Below are 17,896 nucleotides of genomic sequence, written 5' to 3'. Positions count from 1 at the left end.
TCAATTAAATTTATTTATTTTAATTGTGGTCTGGAATTAAATTCTATAGTACAATTGGTATAGCCAGATCAACAAATGCCTTAAATTTATATTATATATATTTATATATGTATATATATGCTATATAAATATTTTTGTTTAATTATGACTTTAGCTAGAGTGTTTTAGTATTTTATTAATTAATAAATATTCAGGCACGAGCTCAATTAAATTTATATATTTATTCTATATAAATATTTTTATTTAATTATGACTTTATCTAAAATTTTGTTAGTGTTTTATTAATTAATAAAATTAATAAATGCTCAGGCACGAGCTCAATTAAATTTATATATATGCTATATGCATATTTTTATGCAATTATGACTAGCAAGAATTTTGTTAGTATTTTATTAATTTATAATAAGTATAATAAGTTTGCTGAAGTTGCAAACTTTTCACGAGTCTCTTGCTCATCTCTAGCTTGGACACTTGAAATGCCTTTGTGGAGTTCCATAGAAAAGTTGCTTATTGTTTAAACAAGAGTCTTTTAGCTGTGAGGCAAAGTCAGGCCGCATTACTTTAAAGTTTATTGCGCAAGTTTTTAATACGAACTTAACTTTACGTATAAAGTTTAAAGTTAAACTTTAGCAGTGTATGCAGTAAGCGACTTTAAGCTTAAGTTTGAGCTACACTATGCGGCGCATTTGCATAAAATACAAATTCAGCTTTGTACTTGGCTTGGCTGCTTGACAACGCGCGCACAAAAAACTAAAGAATGCCATTGAATGTTGTTGCTATTTAGCATTGTTGTTGTTGGCGCAGGATGCTGAGCTTATTATGCATTCAAGGTCCTTTGCTACGAAAGGTTGAGGTTGAGTTGGAGGTTCTGCCAAAAGCTGTCAGCGCGCCTTAATAAACCAGCCAGACAATATTTTAATCGCGCGCTCTTCACTCTTTGCAGGCAACCATTCCATTGCAATCGTTTAACCTTGATTGCGGACGCAGCGAAGCGTTGACTAAACCAGGCGGCGTTCCCTACATGCGCGCACTCTCCGCACCCAGCGGCGCAGTCAAGCTGCCAACAGCAGCAGCAGCAGCGAGCAGCGCTACGAATCCGCGCAAGAGTCTCGCCTTGGCAGCCACTTGCAACGTTGGTCAGCTGAAAATTGAAGAAGCCGCCGCTGCAGCTGTGGATGAGCAGCTCAAAGGCAGAGCGATGCCCAAACGTGCGCTGGGCCAACATGTGACGTCGCCCACATTGACAAACAGAAATGTTATAACCCCACCGCCAGCTAAGCCAGCAGCAACAATTGGAGCCAAAGCCACGCCCGCTTATCTAGTGGATGTTAACAAAAAAGGCAGCACCTCAACCATTTGGACATCGGAGGAGTCCATTTTGCGCAGCGTTGGCGCCGTCGATGAAGACAACAAGTAAGTTCGCTTAAATGTTAAAAGCGCACAGCAACTAATTCTCTCCTACGCAGCTCCACTTCGTCGTCTTCGGCATGCGAGGAGGCCACCGGCGTGCTAAGCTCTGGCAAGTCGGGCATATCGCTAGACTCCTCGGGACTGGACAACGACAATAATGAAAGCGGCATAGGCACTGCAACGCCGCCCAAGGATATGAGCTACTGGAAAACTCATCGACTGCAGCGTCATCATCATCATCGCACAGGCGCGCCAGACAATGAAAGCTTAAGCAGCTTGGAGGCGCTGCGTAAAATGAAATTCCAAAAAAGCGGCTCTGTAGCTTCATCCGATGATGCGGATCAGCTGGAAGCGTTGAGTCTTTGCGGCAGCGGCGGCGAAGGCGCCAATGAATCCCAAGACGATATGCTGGATGAGCATCTAAGCAAGGCTGACTCCAGCAAAGCTGCTGGCGACTACGATGAATGCCATGATGAGTTTGAGCAGCATTGCTGCGACTGCGACTGCACCGATGGTGATGCTAGCAGCGCTAGTGGTGGCGCCAACACAAACAGCGCCACGCCTGTTGTGCTTCGACGCAAATACAGCGCTGCGCCGCCTGTGCTGCTGCACTGCATCAATCGCCGCAGTCAGCGCAGTCATTCGCTGGATCATTCACAGCAGCAGCAGCTGCTGCAGCCGCGTCGACTGCTCGCGCGCCAGCAGCACAAAGAGCGCGCACAGTTGTCGCTCGCGCTGCGCCAAGAGCCTTTCCAGTCGCTGCTCTCACCCACTGTCAGTCAGCTGCATCACTTTGTGGAGCTGCCCTCGCCCAGCAGCGCTTCACTGCACAGCGATGCGGGCGGCATGCAAGAGCTCACTACCAAATCCAATTCAGCGCCGCTGCTGCTCAAGGAGCGCGAGCGCAGTCAGCGCTGCGATGATTTTGCAGCGCAACATTTGGTAAGCAACCCCAACATATTATTAAATCATTAAGCAACCCACAGAAATTATAATGCGCTTTACTCTTTGCAGACGCTGCGCTATTCTCGTTCGCAGAGTGATCGCTATTTAGCAGGTGAGTGGGGCTACAACAAGTTTTTTGCTTTACTTGTACGCTAAATGAGTTATTTAAATGGCCTGGCCAAGATCGAGGCCAGCTAGAGTTAAAAATGAACAGAACGCTCGAGCGCGCGCTGATTTGATTTTTGATGCGCTGGTGGTCCTGCCAGCCAATTAGCGTTTTGCTATTAAGCGTGAGTGGTTTATAATAACAGACTGCAGCCAGTGAGCCACGCATAATATCTATAATTTTGTTTATCATATACTATATAGTGCAGTGCGGCAGAACTTTCGATTTTGAAGCGTAATTCAATTTCGCACAACAAACAATTGCGGGCAATCAATGAGCAGTCAGTGCGCGCCGCGTTCGCTTCAAATGTCATTTAAATTACTTGTGTCCATGTTCTAGCGCACAGCTACACTCGGAAAAATAAGTGACTATTATGCGTTATAAATATTTAGTGACAGCGATTAGTGACAGCTTATGAGGTTTGTGGCTTGCTTACATTAAATTTACGCTAAATTTTAATGTTCAGTGCTTTATCAATAATTGGTATTTTTTATATAGCATATGATAAATATTATATGACAAATGCATAAATAAATTTCGTATATAATTAAATTATATTTAATTCAATTCGTTTGCTGTGAGTTTCAGTTTCAGTTTGACTGTTGAATTCATCAACAAATTCAATTTAATTTCAAAGCAGCTCAGCACATTTGTCATATAAAAATATAGAATCTTTACTAATAAATTCTAAAAAAAAATAGCATATTTATATCTTAAGCTCAAGTCATGTTGAATATAAAATTCAATGCTCGTCATGCGGCAATTTGTGACTCACAATTTAAATAGCTTCAAGCTCAGCTCTGTCTCATACGATGAGAGTTCAATTGACGCACATTTCACACTAATTTTTGCACTCAGTGTAGTCAGCAGCAGCAACTTGGTGTCGCTCTGTTTGCTGCTCTTTTTTTTTTCGTTGTTGCGGCAAAAAAAATTTCCAACATTTCCGTCAACACTTCAATACAAAAATGCTCAGAACCAAAATGCCTGTCAATCTGTCAATGTGCATGCGGCTGCTGACCAACAACAACAAATATTTGATTGCCATATCCCTATAGTAGTCTGGTATATATGCATGAGAGTCGAGCTACGCTTTTGTGCCAAAAACTGGCGTATAAATTGAATCAGCCAGTCAAGTGCGCTCAGTTCAGTTCAGTTCAGTGGTGGCGCCTCTTTCAATTTTGCGTCATTTGCAGGCAGCAGTGTTGACCACACTAACAATGACGTCAAAGTTAAAGCCAAACAGACACATGTGGGGCCGCAACACTTTTCGTGACGATTAAGCAAATTGCGTGTAGTACTTGGCTTAAGTGACGTCACTCTACGTATGACGTCGTCGTCGTTGTTATGGCAACACTTAGACTAAAGGTCAGCATGACCTTTCGGCCCTTAAGTACATAAACTACTACGCACTACTTACTATATATTTATTTGATCTAATTTCGCATAATGGTCACTTTGCTCATTTGCACTCGAGACATGCCCCATTTATAACAAATGTGACCGCTGCTGCGGAAGCTGTCAACAGCGACGCCGGCGTCGCAGCTGCCACTGATTTTATTGTGAATTTTGTGATTTTGATATTTATTTTGTTGAAAAGATAAATACGCAGCATGTAGTAGAGCTCATGATTTATCTTTGCCACACGCATATAAACAGTTTGTTATTTATTTAATATTTATATAACTTTGTGTGTGTGTGTGTGTGTGTGTGTGTTGGCAATTGGCAATAATAATGCCGCATTGTTTGTGCTGAGATTTAATTAAGAGCAAAATGCAATATAAATTGCAATTGCAATTGGCAACAATTAAGCTGCTGAAAGCAAAATCAATCTAAGCCATAAGCCATAAGCTTGATTAAACTATAAAATAATATATGTGGTATTAAATATATCAATGGCATGCCAGCGCATAAATCATAAAACAAAATAAAAGTTCAACCTTCAGAGCAAAAGCAACAAGCGAGCGAATGACCGAACGAGCGAGCAACAGGTGCGGAGACTTGAGCAGCACCCAGCACGCCCACTCTAGATAGAGCTGTAGCCATTGTATGAATTTTAACGAAGGCTCATAAAGAGCGCACTAAAACAAAGGCTAACAATACAAATGTTGCTGTCTTTGTGTGTGTGAGTCCTTTCAGTAAACATTGAAATGAAATAAGCATCATCAACAACAAGCAACATGCCAGTTATTCATTTATTTATTTATTTGTTTTTGCTGCTGCTGCTGCTCGGCCACACACACATGACAGGGTTTAGTGGGGTGGGGTGGGTGGTAAGCAAATGTGCCACAGCAAAATAATAATAATAAGCGATTGTGGTTGCCGATAAATCTGCTTGGGCATGAGACATGCCACCTTGGAGTAGCAAGAACGACAACATTGCTCATACGCCCCATTGTTCGTTCAGACGTACGTTCGTCTAGCACTTCGTTCGGCTCGGCTCGGCCATTTTACTTGGCGCGCGCCAAGTTGTGAAAACGGAAAACAGAAAAATCATTAGTGCTCTTACAGGCGCCGTGCACAGTCGACGACTCGGTAAAGTGCTGCGGTTTGAAATTTGAAAAACGCTTTGGCCGTTTACGCGTCGACGCCAGCGACTCAATTGCAATTGCTAAGCTTACCCAATTTTTGTGTACACAGTGCGTATGAGTGTTAACATAATGTGAATTACTTTGACTACAACTAAAACTTGAGTGCCAAATTGTGTTTTAACTTCCCACTTCGAGCAAGCGAACATAAGTTTCAGCGACAAGACGGCGCTGCCAACGCTCGTCAAAATGCAGCGCCGCATGTCAGTGACGATTCGGGAGTACAAGTTCTTCCGGAGCTTCTCCCAGAAGTTTGAGAACTGGCCCAAGCGCAAGGCCGAGGCGCTGTGGCGTAAAATGCGCGAGCGCAAAATTGCAGGTGAGCCAATAGCTCAAGGGCAGCCGAAATAACAGCGAAGAATTCCACAAAACTTTACAGCAGCGATATGCAAAAGTTTAAATTTGAGCATTGTTTTGTATACAAAACTTTTGTTGTGTTGTGTGTGAGGCAGTGGGGCGCGTGCCACTTGCTGTTTATTGTTTTTCCGCACCCCATAATGAGGCGCAACTATTTTTAGCCTGCAGCATTTTTTCGAGCCAATTACAAGCTGCGCTATATCAATCGACGCATAATTTAAACGCAGGTCTTATTAGATAACTGTTGCTGCCCGTTGCTTGTGGCTAGGGTTGCAACAAGTTGTTGCAAGTCTGCCACTCACACTGTCTGCCAACTGTGCAATTTTCACTTTTGCTTTTCTTTATTTACTTTCATTTAAATAAAGAAAATTGCAGCGAAAATAAATTATAATACAATTAAGGAAAACGCAGCTGTCTCTACATGCAAAAAAAAAAATTTCAATTCCAATTAATTATACACTTTAGTATTGCGCTTTGTGGCCTTTTTAATTTAATCAGCCGCTCTGGGTCGCAAACTTTCGCCTTAGATCTAATTTTAATATGTAAATTGAACGAGTCAACCCCTTCAGGTATTTTCCACAATCTGCAGCTCAGCCAAAACTCATTTCCAACTTGTGACAATAAAACGCATAAATTTTCCACCAACTTCCGCGTTTTTTGTTTATATACCATGTATATATATATTATATATATTTTTTGCGCGCTTTTGCTTTTGATTTTGCTTTGGGGGTTATCATTTCAAATGTAATTATTTTCGTATGCGCCGCACTTTTATTTTATTTTTATTGCGTACGCCAACTCAGCAGGAAATTTTCTTTTTTTTTCTTGGCTGGCTGGCATTAAAAACGCATTAAAAGCTCAATGATCTGGCAGACGAACGGATGGACGGAAAAAGGCAGGTGTATATTTATATACATAAGAGACTGTGTGTAGGCTAATTTGGTTGTGAGTCAAACTTGCCACTTGTTGCAGAGTCTGCAGTTTAAATGGAACAACAGTGTAGCTTATAGTTTATAAATAGCTTATGGATCCGGTAGGTAGGGCAAGGACAGCTGGAAGGCTTTTGTGTCGTCATAACTCTCTCCCCCCCCCCGCCCAGTTACCCACTTTAATTTTAGAAAACAATAGCTGAAGCTATTTGCAGCAGCTCAAGTGAAAGCTCAAGGAAGCGAGCGCTGCTGCTTTGTTTAAAATATTTTACACACTTTCTGCTTAGCATTGTGTAATTAATTAAAAATTGCAAAAAGCATTTTGCTCGGCTAATCTCACTCATTCACTCGCTGGCTTGCAACAATGTCAACAACAACTTGCGTCACTCTTGTCAGTTTCTGTGAATAAAATTTATGTTGCAAATGGCATTAAAGTGGTTTTTGCCATTAATTAATGGCCAAGCAGGCAGCTATATAATAAAGCAAAGTGCTGCGATTCGATAGGAAGCAAAGTTGCATTGAGACACACATAATGACGTATCCTCAAGCGCTGCAATTAGCTGCTAACAAAAAACTTAAAAATTGTATGCAAAAATTCGTTGGCCAACATAATAACAGGCGCGCTCATGTGTTGCCCTTGGCATATGCAACAATTGCTGTTTAACTAAATTAACTACCAATTAGTTTAGTTAGTGTGCGCGCCGCCGTCAAACAAAATTCAATTTTCAAGCTATAAAAGGTCAATAAAAACATTTAATTAAGTCAAACTGCATAGTTTGTGCAAATTTTTTGTGCTCGTTGTTGATAAACCAATCAAGTGCACACATGCATAAAAACAGACGCAAAGGATGCGCATCGAAACGGAGTCGGCATTGAGTGTTTGGCAATTGACAGCACGACACACTTTATATAAGTTAACTCTCGGCTTGCTCTTGACTTGTCTCCGAGTCGACTTGCTGTAAGTCATAAGCTGAAATATTTGCCAGTGCTGCGTGCGTCATTTGCATGTAATATGTGTGGGCAGGAATTTTAACTGCTGAGTTGCATGCACTGTAAGGAATTTTGGCCAGAGTGCGCACAATTTCATTACACACAGCCAAAAAAAAATGTTAGAGTGTATAAGCGTAGAACTATAAAGTGTTATTTATATGAAAAGCTTATACAAGCTGAACTGATGTAGCTTTAATGCCGTGTTGTCCTTTTAGCGCTTTGTTCAATTGGCAACATATTCTGAACAGTTTCAAGCCTAGGAAATTTATAAAGTACAACAAATTGTAATTGTGCTTGTATTGATTTAATCATTTATTATACAAAGCCAGCTCCTTTTTCTATATAGCAATTCTTTCTATATTCTGTGCATTTTATCTACATTATACTCTTAGTAAACTCAGCTATAGCATCGAACCTTCTAAGGCTTATCTGTATATTTTAGCTTATTCCGTTGTCTTTTTAGCAATTGCAATCAGTTTCTGAACAATTTCAAGCCTTGTTTTTAAAGTGGTTGGAAAATTATAAAGTACAACAAATTGTCATTGTCATGCTGCCTAGTTATAATAAATGATTAAATCAATACAAAAATGATTTAATCATTTATTTAATCATTTATGAGTAAATCAATACAAGAATGATTTGCTCATTTATTATAACTAGGCAGCCACGTTTTATTTATGCAATATTTATTCTATATATCAATTCAATCTATATGCTGTGCATTTTATGTATTATACTCTCAGTAAACTTAGCTATAGCAACGATTACTTGCGCTCTTTTATTCATCATTTAAAGATCGAGTATATTTCATACCATCTATTCACTTTACTTTATCAACTATTGTTTATAATTCCTAGAAGCCTGCGCACAGAATCTTTTAATTAGTTTATTTGCACGTGTGTAATTTATCTGTACAAATTTTGTATATATCAACTTTACATACTCTCGTAAAGTTCTTAGCTTGTTCTAACAGCAATTTACATGCAAAAATTCTATTTAATAGTTCGGCTCTGCTCACAAAAATTTCTTAGAAGCCCAAAGCGGATTAAAAGCGGATACTTTGAAATGCAATCAATTTTTTGCCAGTGCAGCAGCCGCATCCTTTAGTAACTAACTATGTTATTTTTGGAAATGCTGCCCATGGCTTTGACGCACAGTGTGTGATGGTGCAAGCTTGCTTTGATTTATATATTGTGTGGCACATGCAGCAGCGGCGTGTGTCAAAGACAAAAGACGTCACTAACTTAGGCACGTTGCAGGCAGGCTTTGGGCTAAAGCAAACTCACACACACACACACACACACACGTCAAACAGAGCAGAGAGTGTCTGCTGCTCTTACGCACAGAGCGAGAGCTAAATGGAATTGCTGCATGTTGCATGTGCGTGCGTGTGCGTGTGCGTGTGGTTGTGGCAAAGTTTCCATTTAAACGAATTTGTCGCCAACAGCTGCCGCCACTAAGTTTGTTTGCTAGCTGTTGTTAAAATGCATTTTGCTATTAAAGCCAAAGCCACAAACAAATTGTGCTGGCAAACGTTTGAAGCTCGAGATAGAGCAAAGCTATTTTAATGCGAGTAACGTCGATAAAAAATTTAATTAGAGCTATCATTTGCCAGTTCATATAATGTGAGCGTTAAGCACTTAAATCGCGCCGCAGGTTGCAGCATGTGTGTTATTGCCTTGTAGCAGCAACAGCAACAACAATAGCGACGACAACAACAAAGACAAGTACAATAATTATTCTGTGTAATGCCAACTTCATGAAATTTGCGCGTGGCTGAGCTCTGCAATGTTTTAACATGACATGATGAAGCTCGAAGGTAGAACAAAGAGCCCAAAGCACACACAATATGGTGGGCGTTTGCTTGTATGTATGTGTGTGTGGGTTGAGCAAATATTGACCTTGACGCAATAAACGTTGCCCGTCCATTACCATAATATGCGCACTTTAAGCGGTCCAAAGGACAATGCGGCGTATGCGCATTATTGCGTATAAGCGCGCTCAAGTGGCCTACGCACTACGAACTACGAAGTTGACCGCTTGTTCTTTTGCGATAATTAATGAGCGATATATAAATAGACTGCGCCACTTTGCATAATTATGCAGGCAATTTGCCAATTGTTTGTTGTATTCAGATATAGATATCAAGAGATAAAGGCAAGCCCCAAAAGCATACACAAGGCAAGTCAAGTGAGCATAAGCTGAGCTGTGCTGAGGGCGCGTCCTAAAGCAAAGTAACAGCTTGTTAAAGGGCTGCCAGAGCTATTTATAAATGTACAAGAGCGAGCAAGAGAGCGACACACTTTCCCAACCAACCAAGCAACAGCGGAAACATATAGAGCGAAGTGACGTCGAGCTGTCCAGTTATCCGGCTGTCTGTCCCTGCAAGTTAATCGCTTGCAAAATTCAATAATAATTCCCGTTCAGCTCAGCATCGGAACGGAAAGTGTTTCATGTTGTCGTCGCTCTAGTTAGAGAGGTGTCTATGTGTGTGTGTGTGTGTGCAACGTTGATTGAAAATCAATACAGGCAACCAAGCTAACGAACCACGCAGCAGCAGCAGCAGCAGCAGCTGAAAAGTTCTCAGCGCAAGACAGATTAGCATTTAAAATAGGCACATGCCACATGCCACACATGCAACTGTTCGGAAACAAAAATGTTGCCTATTTCTTTGCACACACAGTCGTCATCTTAATTTCAATTCAGTTATTAAGCAAATGCGTGTGTGTGTATGTTCGTGTGTGTGTGTGTGTGCATTATAATAAATTCTCTTTTTTGGGGCGCCGGCTGACATAAATTGCTTATTTACGCTTCGTTGCGCCACAAGGACTGCTGCTCCCTTTGATTAACTTGCCTTAAGCAGCAAGAGCAGTGAATTTTACTTTCATCTTTAGCTGGCGCTTGGCAACTTTAAGTGCGCAGCTCTGACCGCAAGTTAATTGCATTTGCAAGTGCAGCGAATTGCGTTTGGCAGCAAACCAATTGAATTAACAATTAAGCGCTGCATACGCAGCGTATGCTTAATATTCTTACTCACTCTATATCTCTCTCTTTCACTTGCAGAAATTGAAGCAGTCGAAGCATGCAAATGGCTGCGGGCCGCGGGCTTTCCGCAATATGCGCAGATGTACGAAGGTAAGTGCAAAGTCAAAAGTTCAACTCAAGCTCAAACTCAAACACACACGCACTTCCGTCTTGCCTGTGTCTGTTGTTGTTGTTGTTGCTGCTGCTGCTGCTGCTGCTGCTGACCAACGCACTTTGTTGCCTTGTCATGTTCAACATGCTGAGTGGGCGTGGCAGTTTCAGTAATTGATGGTTTCGCCTGACAGCGACAATGACGATGACGTCGACGTCGGTCGTCGGTCGTCGACGATGATGATGACGCTTTGGCTTTGGTTGCAATGACTCTCTGCTCTGCTATTTAGTTTTACAAGCAGTTTATGCTCAGCTCAAGTGGCGTTTATTAATTTCAGCCAAGTGAACTTTCTCTTTCGTCTGACACTTGAATAAATAGCCATCAAATTGCGCCTTCGTTTTAGTTGTTGCTTTATGACGTGCCAAATTATTAAACAGAACACACAGTGCTGAACCAAAGTGCTGGCTCACGTGCAAAAACTGCAGACAAAACAGTTGGGCAATGAACTGCTGTGGCCAGCGCATGATATGGAACTCGATATCCCAGGCACGATGCGGCGACAACAATTAGAAGAAGCAGCCAACGCTCTCAAGCGAAAACGAAAGCAACGCCCCAACTTCAGACCCCAGATCCCAGACCCCAATGCGATGATCGTGGCAAAAACCACTCGAGCTAAAATATAATAAGAGGCTAAAGGACAAGAATTTATGAGGCAGACGCATACAAAAATTATTTCATGCTTCGCGTGTTCTTTTCGTTGGCCAAAATGTTAGCCCAGCAGTTCATTGAACCTTTTTTTTTTTAATCGTAATCGAGCGCTGCGTCGTTGAGCCGGCGATCCCCCAGCTTTGCTCTTAATGCTGATTCTCTTGCATTTGTCGCCGAATTCTGCGCGCGCCGTCGCTTTGCATTTAACGCCTGAAGAGCGCGCAGATTGATGATCCAAAAATAAAATAAAATACAAGAATACGCGAATTTCAAATAAAGACACCGCTTGAATTGAATTATGCGCTGCTGGGCTGGGCTTGGGCTTTAAGCTCAAAAGTGAAACGCGCGCGTTCTGGAGCCTGCGGGCGCCTTAACAAATTTGCAAGCTGCGCATGTTGCAAGTTGCGTGTGTCCGACCTTGAAATATGCACAGTTTGTTGCATAAATTCAACGAAAATGAAGCAACAGCAAAGCGCGTGCAGCAGTCCCAATGATAAATGCAGATTTTAATGAGTTTCGTGTAAACAAGGCAAAGAGCTTGCCACAAAAGAGATTTCCGCAAGGATCTTGTTGCCGTTGCCTGCCTGCCCCGTAGGTGTGTGCAACGCTTTATTGCACTGTCATTTGCCTGCTTGGCCTGTGGCTTGGACTCGCTTAACCGCTGAAAGGAGGTGGAACAGCTGTAAGCGTCTGTTAATTTGCTTAAAGCGCGACTCACCAAAAAGAAAGATGCGCAATTTCTTTAGCTTTATTTGTTTTTGTTTTTCTGCTCATTTCGTTTGCGCCCATAAGTCAACTAAAAGTGGCAGCTGTAATTCGAGGGTGTAACTAACCAACTGCCTGCCTGCTTATTATAAAACACAAGCATTGGCAATAATTTCCAACTACAAAAATTCCCCAATTGAAACATTAAAATTTTGATTGCACTGCACACGCAGCGGGAAATGTTATTTCTTCTCCTTTTTTATTTTGGCGCGCTGCGTCATGCGCTGCTTTCTAATGCAAACAAACAATTGGTCAATGGAATAAAATTAATCATATAATTGGCCCAATAAACTGAATACCGCGCGACTGTTCCGGCAACCAATGCGCCCTGTAAACTACAAAAAAAAAAAAAAAATCGAAACTGGAAATTAGTTTAACAAGAATTTTCGTTGGCTGACGTCAAACGCTGCAGCGGGGGCAGATAATGATGCTGCTGATGCTGCGGCCACCCGTTGTGTGTGGCTGCCACACATGTAAGTGGCACACTTGCTGCTTTAAAATTGGGTCTCCAGCAATTGCTGTTTAGGCTTCAAAGCAATAATCAAAACTAAACACAAACGAATGTTAAAAAACATTCGAAATGTAATTATAAATAAAGGGATACACTGCTACACTCTCTTTGTGCGTGTGTGTGTGTGTGTTTGTAAGTTCAACAACCTGGAAATGTTGTCCATAGGCAGCTTTTCCAGCCTGGCACATCCTACGGAAAGCTGCAGCAGTCGCCGCCGCGTATCTCATGCCAATGCGACATGTGTAAAATGTCAAGCGTGTATATCTCCTCAAGTCTTTGGGAAAGAAACTTGATTTCCTACGTGCAAATTGGCCACGCATATATTGCGAGAAAAACGCTGTGAAAATCGTATTAGCAGCCAAACACACACAAGCGCGTATACACTGAGAAAAATGCGCTGAACAAATAAAACTTACAAAGCAGTTCATGAACTTGAAGGGAAATTAGAATAGCAAATTGCTATTCACATAAAAGCAATTAGAATAGCAATTTGCTATTCACATAATTTCCCAATTAATGTCCTCTGCTATACTCACAGGTTATGTTATAAGCACTTACAGCTTATGTAAAAGTTAGAATCGATAGACAGTTTATATCGATCGCAGTTTGCAAACAGCTGAGTCAGCTGAGCTTGACCTAGTACAATATTAAATTAAATTGTATAAAAATGTGCAAATTCATTAGGTATAGTTTTTTTTTGCGTTTTTGATTGCTATTTTCTCTCAGTGCACATAATATATATTTATTTAATAGGCGCCTCAGCGCCGCCCACTGTGGGCGCCTTTAGGCGTTTTCTGCGTTTTGCTGCTGCTTTTAGCCAATTAGAATTTCATGCAACGTTGCTGCGTGCGGACGCGTCGTCGTCAATACGAAATTAAAGCACAAAATTAATAAAAAATTAATTTCAATTCGTTTGTTTGCTTGGCAGATCATCAATTCCCCATCGAACTGAACAATGTAGCCAAAGATCATACCAATCTAGAGAACGATCAGCTGCAGTCGCTCTACCGAAGACTCTGTGTGCTCAATCGCTGTGCCAACATGCGCCTGGATCAATCCCACAAGCCGCAGACGCCACAGGTAAGACACAAGCTTTAACCCTCTCTATATAGCTCTACATATTTTATTCGCTTGACAGCAGAAGGAGGAATCGGATGATGAGAACTTTGCCTTGAGCGAGAACTGGACATTCCAACCACATATACGACGCTGGTCGCGCATAGGCGAGATGGGACTGGAGCTGCCGCCGCCGGGGCTGCTTAACCTGGACAAAACGGAGAGCAGCAGCAAGGAGTCCAGCCCGGATCGCTTTGAGGATGATAGCTACGATATAAGCAGCTCGGGCATTACTTTAATGATACCCAGCTGCAGCAAAGGCGACGCCAAAGGTAGCGATGAGCATGAGGGCGCTGATGGCGCCGCTGCGCGCTTGCGACGCACAGGCAGCGAGCGCTTTAAGGACGGCGCCAAGGCGTTTCTGCGACGCGTCGAGTCCATTAAGACGCGACGTCGCAAGCGACAGAATCTGGGCGATATTAAAATAAGCGGACCGCAAATGCTGGATCTGGCGCAGCTTGGATCGCGGCACAGTGTGCGCAAGCCCGACGCTGTCTACTCCACTCCGCCCTCGCCCTCGGCCTTGAGCCCCATACACACATTCCCCAAGGCGCCGTTCTTCGGCAACGAGCTGAAGGTGCCCAGCCAAAGCGACAATTTCCTTAGCCCCAATCGCAGCAGTCCCAAGCGCACGCCCACCACTCCACGCTCCATGCGCACCAGTCCGCTGCATTTCTTCTCCAGTCCCATGTCGCAGCTGAAGGAGGGCAAGTCAGATGACTCCAGCTCCTACTACAGCGACAGCCAGGAGTCCTCCACAGGCGGCAAGTTGTCGCTCTCGCTGCGCAAGCCCTCCAAGGCGCGCCGCTTTCTACAGCGCTCCGGCAAGGTTGACGACATAGGCGCGCACTCGGACTCGGAGTGCCACCAAGGCCGCAAGCTGCTCATCAAAGATGCCAACTCCAATACCACTGAGGTCAAGGTCAAGAAGCTGACACGCGGTGGTTCGCTTAATCTCGGCAAGGATGGCAAAAAGCGCGACGGCTTTCGCTCTTCCTCTTTTCGCTCACGCAGCACTTCGCGCAAGGAGAGCAAGCCCGATGAGGAGCACACTGGCGGAGGTGGTGGTGGCGCCGGCGGCAGCGTAAAGCGCCAGAATGTTGTGCGCTGGCATAGCTTCCAAATGGAGGAGCGTCCCAATATGATCTTTCGCAAATGCTTCTCGCAAAAGATCGAGCCACGTGCTGTGCCCGAGGAGACGGGCATACCGTTTGCCGCTATGTCCGCTGGTCAGCTGCAGATCATACGCAAGCTAGCGCTGGTTACGCTCACCGGCCACATGGAACGCTACTGTCCCTCACATCGCTCTGGCTGGAACTGGGAGCTGCCCAAGTTCATCAAGAAGATCAAAATGCCCGACTACAAGGACAAGAAAGTCTTTGGCGTGCCACTGCTGCTCATCTTGCAACGCAGCGGACAAACCTTGCCGCTGGCTGTGCGCGCTGCTCTGCGCTGGCTGCAGCTGAACGCTTTGGATCAGGTGGGCATCTTCCGCAAGAGCGGCGGCAAGTCGCGCATCATCAAGCTGCGCGAACAGATCGAGCTAACGGACACCACAGCCGAGTGCATGGATGTCTATGATCTGCAGCAGGCCTACGATGTGGCCGACATGCTCAAGCAGTACTTCCGCGAGCTGCCCGAGTCCTTGCTAACCACCAAGATGAGCGAGACCTTCGTGGCCATCTTCCAACGTAAGTTGCAAATAACAAAAGCTAAAGTTTCTTAACTAATTTTAATTGAAATTACAGATCTGCCCGCTGATGTGCGTCTGGATGCAGTACAATGTGCCGTCCTTCTATTGCCGGTAATTAATTTATTAACATTTAAACTTAGAATTATATTAACACTTTGCTTGACAGGATGAAAATCGTGAGATACTGTATGTGCTGCTGGAGTTCCTTACCATTGTCGCTGCCAATGCGCAGCAGAATCAAATGACCAGCAACAATCTGGGCGTTTGCCTGGCTCAATCTATATTCCACTCGTCCATTGCCACTGGCTCCGCTTCGGTGTCAGCCTCGCCGCGTCGCAAGGGCAAAGGCTCCGGCATGCCGGACATGAAGGAGCTGGCTGAGGCCAAGGCCTCGCATGAGTGTCTGTCCTTTATGATTGAGAACTACAAGAAAATCTATACAGCAGCCAAGGAGAAGCTGGGCAAGTGCAACTTTGGCTATATGGAGGAGTCCAAGCCAGTGCCGCTGGAGGCGCTGGGTGAGGGCATGCAGTTCCACAACTGGCGTGGCTATCTCTATGAGTGCACTAGCGCCACCATTAAAGAAGGCAGAGAAAAGTAAGTCGCTTTTATAGTTTGCTTTATCTTTATTATAAAACTTATTCTATTTTAGAACTCGCGGCTGGTTTACGGTCAACTCGCTGAATGACAGCAATGTGGACATTGCTTATAAGAAAGTGGGCGATGGTCATCCGTTGCGCTTGTGGCGCTGCAGCACCGAAATCGAGGGACCACCTGCCGATGTGCTGGAGTATATAATCAAACAGCGCGCCAGCTGGGACATAAATCTGCTGCAATGCCAAACGGTCAAGAAGCTGGACGAACGCACCGAGATCTATCAGTATGCCATAGATGGGCAGCTGACCACGGACTTTTGTGTGCTGCGGTAGGTCTTAACTCTTAATTAAAAGTTATATTTATTAATTTGAATTTCTGTAGCTCCTGGCAAACGGATTTGCCACGCGGCGCCTGCGTCATTGTGGAGACCTCCATTGACCATGCCAAGGCCAAGCCGCTCTTCTGCGCCGTGCGTGGTGTCATACTTGCCTCACGTTACCTGATTGAGCCCTGCGGTGGTGGCAAGTCGCGCGTCATGCACTTGGCACGCGTTGATGTCAAGTAAGTTGCACTTGCCTGCCTGCCACAAACAATTCTATTATTAACCCATTGCTTGGCTATTTCCAGGGGCAAGACACCGGAGTGGTATAACAAAAACTATGGACACATTTGTTCGCATTATTTATCGCGCATACGTCTAGCCTTCAAGCACGTTGCTGATGGACCTGAAAGCAAAGTTTAAATAATTAAACTGGTTTCGACTATTTACAATATTCAAAATACAATTGAAAACGCCTAACTATTTCGACATGCCCCAACGATTAAGTGATTCCAACTGATACCTGGACCACAGAAAACGTAATGAATATAGAAAAACAATCCACATTTTATATTCGCGCAATATATATTTTTGTAAATACTTAACTAGTTAGTAGGAATTCCAAAATTATTTTTTACACCACACAAACTTCAATACTTATTATTGATTTTATGTTTACGTACACACACACACACAAACAATACTTATAGACATACTATAATTTACTGTATTATATTTATATGTGGTCTTATTTATGCCTTTTATATACCTTTTATACTTTACGAAATTCAATCTAACATCCAAAATACTCAACACATAAATATCACAAATGTATGTTTAAAATTTCTTACACTATATACTTGCATACTTGTAATGCTTATAACTATAATTACGACACACCCTCCCAATATCATTAATGTTAATTAGTGTGTAGTTCTTGGCAATGTCTAAATGTTAAACTTCAAAGAGAAAGCAGCAACCAGCCACATTTCTAGAAAGAAAAACAAAACAAAAAGCAAACTTTTCATGTGTAAAGCAAATTCAACTAGTCAAATTCTATTAATTAAGCTTAAGTTACTAACTAACACACACACACACACACACCCCAAAAATGTAAAACCCGCAACATAATGGTTTCCCCAACAGACAAAAGAAAGTTACACAGGTTTGCACTGATTTGGGTTGAAGATAAACAGATTATATATGTTATAACAAAATTTATTAATGTATGTATGTATCTTTATATATATGTACAAGTATGAACCTTATGATCTTTGATCAATTTATGTATATTATAAATGCCCATTTTGGCAATATAGTTTTATGAGTGTATATCTAAATATTATACGATATGTATGTAAAATGTGTAATGAGTTATCAACTATTATTACTACTACTACTACAGGCGGTAATGACAAATAAAACTAACCAACCAATGTCAAAGCAAAACTGTTGTTTTATATTCATATTTATTTAATATTCAGCGCTACTATTCAAAATGACTGAGGCAACGAACTTGATAAATGCCCCCAAGTTCGTTGCCTAAGTCACTTTTATTTACATACTGAACCCTAAAAGTATGCAACAGTTTTTAGCTGATTTGCAAGGGCAATATAGCACAGAAAAATAGCCATATCTCGGCCATATCCTGTCACATTTCCAAAATTCT

At 42.7% G+C, this 17,896-nt stretch overlaps 1 protein-coding gene across 5 annotated transcripts in view; it reads left to right on the top strand.

Annotated features, from left to right (window-relative positions):
* The window catches only part of LOC108603213 (rho GTPase-activating protein 7), a 90,967-nt gene extending 73,299 nt beyond the window's left edge, over positions 1–17,668 (top strand). For 3 of the 5 annotated variants that reach the window (XM_017991808.1, XM_017991805.1, XM_017991806.1), the window contains 11 exons: positions 944–1,413; positions 1,467–2,352; positions 2,425–2,467; positions 10,446–10,517; positions 13,431–13,582; positions 13,641–15,309; positions 15,367–15,422; positions 15,478–15,908; positions 15,964–16,236; positions 16,290–16,469; positions 16,536–17,668. In XM_017991808.1, the coding sequence (XP_017847297.1) occupies positions 944–1,413; positions 1,467–2,352; positions 2,425–2,467; positions 10,446–10,517; positions 13,431–13,582; positions 13,641–15,309; positions 15,367–15,422; positions 15,478–15,908; positions 15,964–16,236; positions 16,290–16,469; positions 16,536–16,650 (4,347 nt within the window). In that variant the 3' untranslated portion in view covers positions 16,651–17,668. Of the gene's footprint in view, positions 1–943; positions 1,414–1,466; positions 2,353–2,424; positions 2,468–5,052; positions 5,426–10,445; positions 10,518–13,430; positions 13,583–13,640; positions 15,310–15,366; positions 15,423–15,477; positions 15,909–15,963; positions 16,237–16,289; positions 16,470–16,535 lie in introns of those variants that run through there. The other 2 variants (XM_017991807.1, XM_017991809.2) reach the window with 2 other exon arrangements.
* The last annotated feature ends 228 nt before the right edge of the window (positions 17,669–17,896 follow it).

The sequence above is a fragment of the Drosophila busckii genome, chromosome 3R, assembly GCF_011750605.1.
Source record: "Drosophila busckii strain San Diego stock center, stock number 13000-0081.31 chromosome 3R, ASM1175060v1, whole genome shotgun sequence".
NCBI lineage: Eukaryota > Metazoa > Arthropoda > Insecta > Diptera > Drosophilidae > Drosophila > Drosophila busckii.
Note: the sequence above shows the minus strand (reverse complement) of the source record. Positions and strands in the feature narration are given on the sequence as shown.